The following is a 7900-nucleotide window of genomic DNA, read 5'->3' as shown; positions in this document are numbered from 1 at the left end:
AAAAAAATAATATCATATGTATAATACCATGTCAATTTGTTATTTCCACATATTACTCACTATAAATCTAGTCAACGGATTAACAATTGTCATGTGCGTTAAGATTGAAATTTTAAAATTTAAAAAGTATAATGATTTAGAATGATCTAATTATAGAAAATGGACCAAATCTACTACTATATGAAGAGTACATGATTAGTAATTAAATTTAACCAAATTGATTTAACTACTACTATTTGGGTTAGAAGTTAAGACTAAAATTCAAAATTTGAAAAAATACAAAATTAAAATTGAGACATTCAAAAATAAAAATATTAAAATTGATCAAATTATAGGACCTAAATCCGCAGAATTTAACTGAAGTAAATACATTTCCTCAAATATTTTGATTGTCTTTTCCACGGCACTATTACTATCATCCAAAAAAAAAAAAAAGAAGTAATAAATCAAAAACACATTTTTAATTAAAAATAATGAAGTTGTAAGAACTTATTAGAGAAAGAGAGAGAGAGAGAGAGAGAGAAAGAAGCCTATATAAACTGACTCCCGCTATTTCTGCCTTTCAGTCTCTCGCCAACAGACTTAACAGTCAAACAACACATACACTCCATTCTCTTTATCTTCTCTTCACAAATTCCCTTTTTTTTTCCTCAATGGATTCTTCTTCACGCTCCGCTGTCATCATCATCGGCGCCGGCATCTCTGGTCGGTAACATTAGACTATCTAACCAAATAGCAATACGTTAAATGTTTTAAACGAACAAATATGGGGAATATGGATGTATTATATTACATGTTATTATGAGTTAACAAATTGAAAGGGATCGCTCTTAATGAGAGGGATTATATTTTTTTAATCGATGATCTTTTAAATTGGCTAGGTATATCGGCGGCGAAGGTTTTGGCTGACAACGGAATTGCGGATTTGCTGATTTTGGAAGCTTCCGGTAGAATTGGAGGTAGGATCCGGAAAGAAAGTTTCGGTGGGGTGTCGGTGGAGCTTGGAGCGGGTTGGATCGCGGGTGTAGGTGGCAAAGCGTCCAATCCCGTTTGGGAGATAGCTTCTAAGTTTGGCCTCCGAACCTGCTTCTCTGACTACAGTAATGCCCGCTATAACATCTACGATCGGAGGTCCGAATCCGAAACCCGAAAATTTTGACTATTTCATTTGGCGGTGGATCATTGTGCTTAGAAAATGAGTGAATGAGGAAAAAAATTCCCTCTTAATTATAGCCGTGTGGATATCTTGGATTCCCCGGCTTAAATTGCCTTTTTCTTTTCTGTTGTTGAGTCTGCTTTTCGAGACAAAATATTCTGTGTCATATATAAATTGAAGTTGAACATTTTCAGTGGGAAGATCTTTCCGAGTGCAATCGCCGCAGACTCATACAAGAAAGCGGTGGACTCGGCGATACAGAAACTAAGGGACCTAGAGTCAAACTCTGTCGAGGATGTCGCCAATGGAGCCGAGTTACCTTTGTAAGGAGAATCTATGATGATTTCATAATTATTTGATTTTTTTCCTCTCTTAGGTGTGAGTGAATTTTAATTGTACTATTCCTTTTTTGCCTACTTTTTGTGGATTTTATTTTTCAGAACAGCGAAGACACCGATAGAGCTCGCGATTGACTTTATATTACACGATTTCGAGATGGCAGGCAAGTTCCACAACTTATTTTTGTTTTCCTCTGTTTGGATGCTAAGACAATTCAAGCGATGGAAATGCAAATGAAGAAAAAGTCATCAGAACTTCAATGATAGTGTCATTACTCATTAGGAACCTTAAATGAAAAAAACTTTCACATTGAACAGGGCTTAAAGTTTTTCTATTTTTTAAAAAACAGAGGTGGAGCCAATATCAACATACGTAGATTTTGGGGAAAGAGAATTTTTGGTGGCAGATGAAAGGGGTTATGAGTATTTACTGTATAAAATGGCAGAGGATTTTCTATTGACGTCGGAGGGAAAAATCCTGGATAATCGCCTCAAACTCAATAAGGTATTAAAACCATCTGATTGATTTCCCTTGTTTCCCTCTTCCATTTGTTTTGCTTTTTTAATCATATTTTTTAGTCCATATTATGTGGATTGTTTTGTTTTTTGCCACTCAATCATGGGATAAAACAAAGGGACATAGGGCAATAAGATAAGAAACACACAAGACCAGATAGTGTGCAAAAAAGAAAAATAAAATCTCAAGCTATGTTTTTATATGCATGCACTGCTTTCCTTTTGTTGTTAAGATTGATTGACCCACTTTTGGGAGTTTGCAGATAATGACGTTTACTGAAAGCTATTTTAACCTTTGTTTATTTTAATATTTTCTCTTAGATACACCTTTTTCTTCTCTATGGCGGGTCCCATTTCTCTATTTTTATACTTAATATCTTTTCTTGATTAATTATCATTGCTTCTTTCTTTATCTTGCTGCAATCATCATGATCATAGCAGTCTCTACTACTAATTATGCTGATATCAAATATTTCGCTGAAAACACTGGAATTTTTGTGCTTGTTTCTTATCTTGATTTATAAGCTGACCCCTTAATTTTCCATCAGTGTAATGATATTTACCAATGTTGAAAAACAGGAAACTGTAATGATATTTACCAATGTTGAAAAACAGGAAACTATTTTTGTCAACCCCAAAATGTTGGGCCTGTTCCCAACTATAAGTGAACAATTTCAATGGTGCAAAGCTTTGGAAACTATTGAACAGGCTATAATTTGACCTTTACATTTCTCATTTCAATCATATATAGCCATGAATTCATCTCTTTCAAAACTTTCAGGCACTTTTTACCTCACTATCAACAACTGTAGGACCCATATTCCCCAATTCCCCCCTATGCTGCATACTGTCCACGATGACCAGAGAACAACACCCAGGAGTTGAGATGTCCTATCAGACTCACATAATAACATGCAGATAGAAAGTTTCGTCATTTTCAGCATTTAATACGTTGTCGTCTTTACTGCATCGATTGCACTCAAATCAGCCTTTTCCATGTTTTTCCTACCATTCACGGTGCCTTTTACAAAACCTCCCATAATTCGGTTATGGGGACATGGGACTCCATGTACCTCTTTCAGGCTTCAATAAAATCTTTCGGTTTTCTGCTTCTTATATCTGTGAAACTGCACGGGTTTTCTTGCGTTGACTTCTCAGAATCTCACAATTATTTTTAAAACACATTTCTATTAAATATTGTATAATTATGATGCGGGACATGTTTCTTCGTGCATGGATTTGGGGCAGGTTGTCAGGGAATTACAGCACTCGAGAAACGGCGTCACGGTGAAAACAGAGGATGGTTGTGTTTACGAAGCCAACTACGTCATTTTGTCAGCTAGCATCGGTGTTCTCCAAAGCGACCTCATTTGCTTCAAGCCGCCCTTGCCCGTACGTATCCTCTTGCTTTCTTTTGTTCATTGTACGTATCCTCGTTCTTTACTCATAACAAAAGTCAGATGTCTCCAGATAAGAGGGAATAATTAGTTGTTAATTTGTTTCCTGTTAACCACTTTTAGCCTTAAAAATAAAACCAGAGAGAGGAGACACTTTAGCTGCAGATTTATTTATTTATTCTTTTAATTGGAAGGTGAAATTGGATAGTAAAATTATTTGGCTTTGGGAATTTAAAATTGAAGTAACTTGTCTAAAATTTATTTGATTAAAAATATAAAATTAAGCTAACAATTTTTTAATTTAATGGTCAAAATCTTATGAGTTTGATATCAAGTAACCTCATTCCATTCTCAATTATAAAAAAACAAATACAAATATTAAGAAAAAAACTTTTAATGATAACAGAGGTGGAAAACGGATGCCATAGAGAAATGTGATGTGATGGTATATACCAAGATCTTCCTCAAGTTCCCGTACAAGTTTTGGCCTTGTGGGACAGACAAAGAGTTCTTCATCTATGCTCACGAGCGGAGAGGCTATTACACGTTTTGGCAGGTTTAATCGTGACTCCCTTTATTATTTGTTGCCATCTACTTGATCTTTGATATAAACCAATCCTCTTATTACTGCTGCCGTATAACGAAATTGCTGTTCTGTCACATAAATGATTATGCACAATCACTAATTAAATACAGAATACAATAAGGTAATCTGTGAAGAGGTTGGTGGGGTTGACTTCGTTGGTTTCTTATCTGTTAGGGACTGTAATTTACATTTAACAACCTAGCTGCCCACATGATATGTTGACTAGTAACCTGGAATTTTGATAACATGACAATACTACTTTGTATTACCAAGATCCGAAATCAAGTTCTGGGGGCAGCTTCTTCAGCTAAAGGACAACAATTAAAATATTAACAGTTATTTTTCCGTGTAGATATTACCAACTACCACCACATAATGGTTTTCTACTTTATGCTGTATATAAAATTATTTTGTCATTGTCATGGAGCTCTGAACTTTGGTTGCATTATGGGAGCCAGTCACTATCTGCGCTGTTTCTCTGTTTTTATGGAGAAAGAGGTACTGGTGCTATGTTAGGAAGGTTTTAGACTTTAAATTTCAACCATGGTAGTTAAAGTTCTGCCTAGCTAAACGAGAATCCATACATCTTTTCTTGAAGCATCTTATATGAGATATTGCATCATCAATTCAACTAATTTGGCTGCTGATTTGTTGCTATGCTGATCAGCATATGGAAAATGCGTACCCTGGTTCGAATATTTTGGTGGTAACATTGACCAATGGTGAATCAAAACGTGTTGAAGCTCAATCTGATGAAGAGACGTTAAAGGAAGCAATGGGTGTGCTGAGGGACATGTTTGGGCCCGACATACCTACTGCTACAGATATACTTGTTCCCCGATGGTGGAATAATAGGTTCCAGCGTGGCAGCTACAGCAATTACCCCATAATCTCTAATAACCAAGTTGTTAATGATATTAAGGTAAGTCATTACTACTATTTACTTTTTGTGTTTTATATTGATTCTGAATCTCAGTCTCTCACTTCCATTTGTAATAACATCCAAGAATTTCATGATATCAAAATGAATGAACCAACTCTAACTTGTTTATCGGATAATTCACAGTTAAATTCTTTCTTGTGTGTGATGTGAGGATTGGTGGATTAATATATTATATATTAATATATAATTCTTAAAATAACATCAGAATGCCATCTGCATTGGCATATTCGATCATAATAACACTTGTGTGTGTTACGTTCAGGCCCCAGTTGGACGCATTTTTTTTACTGGTGAACACACAAGTGAAAGATTTAATGGTTATGTGCATGGAGGATACCTTGCAGGTGAGGATATTTTAACAGATTGGAGAAATTACTGAATTTGCAAGTTTTTGCTAATGATTTTGATTTGGGGTTATTAAACAAACTGTTCCAGGTATTGATACAAGTAAAGCTTTACTGGAAGAAATAAGAAAAGACGAAAGAGAAAATGAGAGTAAAAGTTTCTTGCTGGAGCCATTAATAGCATTGTCAGGGTCATTAACTTTGGCACAGTCGGATGCAGTCTCAGGTCTCCAAAAATGTGAGGTTCCAACGCAATTATATCTTAGCGGCAAGCTTGGCATTCCAGAAGCAATCTTATGACTATATGGACCTAACTTTGATGATGATCATGAAAACATGAAGAATGAGAGGGATGGAAAACATGGGTTTGGATCCAACAGTGGATTTATCCCTTAATACCAGCTGCTAATTATTGCTGATGACTGGGCCTGGGTTTTGGATTTTTTCAGAGGAGTTTTGGGCAATGAATCCATGTTTGTTAAGTGGATTTGGAAAAAGAAAAAATGATCACACTGCAGATTCTAATTGTACTTCAATGTCAATATAAGAAGATTTTTTTTTTTCTCAACCATAACTAAGGATTCACTCTAATGAAGGCATACGCACACCCAAATGGTTAACCCAAGGGTTAAACACATTTATAGCTGTTACTACTTGTTTTATATGTTTGATTGAAAGCATCATATCCCTTACATATTAGGCCTTCATGAATGGACCATTGATGTGCATGTGTTCACTTTTTTCCTTTTTTGTTTGTTTGTTTAAAATATTTTGCTAGATTTTGTTTGGCTTCTATGTTTATCATTAGTATACTGATAAAAATTTATAAAATGAAATTAGTATACTTTTCTCTGATACAAATTATAGGGGATACGGAATAAAATAGATAATATTTAAAATTTAAAAAATGAAACTAGTAGTAAGGAAAAAGTTTTTTACAAAGAAAGAGAGGTTGGTGGATGATAAGTAGATATGAAGAGAGGATGCTGGATGAGAAGTGGACAGGGAAATGTTTTCCGAACAAACTTCGATGCCCGCATAGTTTTTCTGATAAGGATAATGTCTCATAATTGATTTGATGGTTTTTGTCGTGATATGATTCCTTTTTTGTTTGAACCTGGATGTTGCTTTCCCAAGTTGCTTCATTTTTTGTCTGAACCTGGATGTTGCTTTCCCAAGTTGCTTCCTTTTTGGTTTTTTCTTTATTAGTTTCTTCCATTTGGCTTGTCTTTTTTTCCTCCTGGATATTATCTAAATTTATTTCTTCAATTTTATCTAGATGTAATGAATCAATTGGTAATCTTGGTGAGTTCCAATTTTCTCATATATTTTTTATTTCTTCTATTATGTGTGATGGAAAAATTGTCAATCTCCATGTCAACTATCTTTTTTAATAGTTGAACTGATTCTTTATTTCTATCATACTACTCTATCCAACTCTAGAATTATATACCAATATTCTTCTTCCATCAGTCCAGAGGCAATAAGATTTTCGTTGAAGTAGATATTGGGCTTTGGTCATTAAATCTATTCCTACTTGATATGATAATAACTAGGATTATTGTAACACTTGTTAATATTTTTTGTCAAGTATTCTTTCTCCTCTCTAATTTTGAAAGGTTGGGTCCTCCGATCATTTTTTTAATGATCCATATTTGATATGGCTGATAATTTTTTCTTTTTAGCTATACTAATAAGACTACTGATTTCAAGATGAAAATAATAATAAAAATCATCTTTATATACCATACATAATAACATAGTTTTAATAAATGTAGAAAAATCTTTTAATAAATGAAAAGAAAAAATTTGAACTGTTATTTTTTTTAACAAAGCCCCATTCAATATTGCTTTTATCAAATGGTTCATGATCAAATCTAAACTTTATAGTAAGGAGTTTTTCATTTAAATTATTTGTGAAAACATAAGTTTATAGAAAGTATTTTGAAAAAACTTTTTGAAATTGAACTTGCTAGTGCAAATAGCTCCATTTATTTTTGTAAATATTTCTATAGGTAGAATATTCCCAGCCTTATTATATAAACATAATCTAAACATTTTATTTATAACTAGGTTATTTGTTCCTTATTAATAAAATACTGAAATATATCAAGAGGATTGTTTATCTCCTTAATATCTAAATAACTAATTTCTAGTTCTTCCCAATCTTGATATGAGATAGATTTTAATAATAAATCATGAACTTCTTGTTCTTTAGTTGTTTTTTCAACTAAAAATTGTGAAAGCTTAGCAAGTGCTCTTCTGAAATTAGCTCTTTGCTCAGTAATATGGATTTTTCATATTTCATTAATAAAATTATATAATTCTGATGGTAAGCCTAGATTATAAAAATCTTTTATTTCTTAAATTTGTTTTTTTTTTGCTCCTTTTATGATTTCAGCATAGCTGGCTTGGTATGCTGAATTTGGATCTTGAGATCAAGATAATTGACTTATCGGTTGTAGTGTAAATGATAATTGAGTTCCAACTGGTTGTCTTACCATTAGATATTGAATGTAATATCCTTGATTGGGATAAAAAAGGTACTTGAGAAGGTATTGTCACAAATTCTTGATTAGGATTTATTGATTTGAAAGTATTCCCTTTGTTGTGCCTTTAT

At 33.4% G+C, this 7900-nt stretch overlaps 1 protein-coding gene across 1 annotated transcript; it reads left to right on the top strand.

The window, feature by feature from the left end:
* Window positions 1-481: 481 nt before the first annotated feature.
* LOC108469208 (polyamine oxidase 1-like) lies at window positions 482-5854 on the top strand. The gene is made up of 10 exons (XM_017770104.2): window positions 482-705; window positions 882-1131; window positions 1351-1479; window positions 1597-1658; window positions 1845-1999; window positions 3259-3402; window positions 3814-3963; window positions 4661-4915; window positions 5199-5280; window positions 5372-5854. The coding sequence occupies exons 1-10, from the start codon at window positions 654-656 to the stop codon at window positions 5578-5580; spliced, it is 1488 nt and encodes a 495-aa protein (XP_017625593.1). The 5' UTR covers window positions 482-653; the 3' UTR covers window positions 5581-5854.
* The last annotated feature ends 2046 nt before the right edge of the window (window positions 5855-7900 follow it).

This window comes from Gossypium arboreum, chromosome 8 (genome assembly GCF_025698485.1).
Source record: "Gossypium arboreum isolate Shixiya-1 chromosome 8, ASM2569848v2, whole genome shotgun sequence".
Classification (NCBI taxonomy): domain Eukaryota; kingdom Viridiplantae; phylum Streptophyta; class Magnoliopsida; order Malvales; family Malvaceae; genus Gossypium; species Gossypium arboreum.
This window is presented reverse-complemented; position numbering and strand designations above follow the sequence as displayed.

Bases quoted from the DNA above. Each gene is read 5' to 3' on its own strand.
- LOC108469208 (XM_017770104.2), top strand. From the start codon at position 654: ATGGATTCTTCTTCACGCTCCGCTGTCATCATCATCGGCGCCGGCATC. The intron at 1,480-1,596 runs GTAAGGAGAATC...TTTATTTTTCAG, and splicing joins AATGGAGCCGAGTTACCTTT to AACAGCGAAGACACCGATAG. The intron at 3,964-4,660 runs GTTTAATCGTGA...TATGCTGATCAG, and splicing joins GCTATTACACGTTTTGGCAG to CATATGGAAAATGCGTACCC.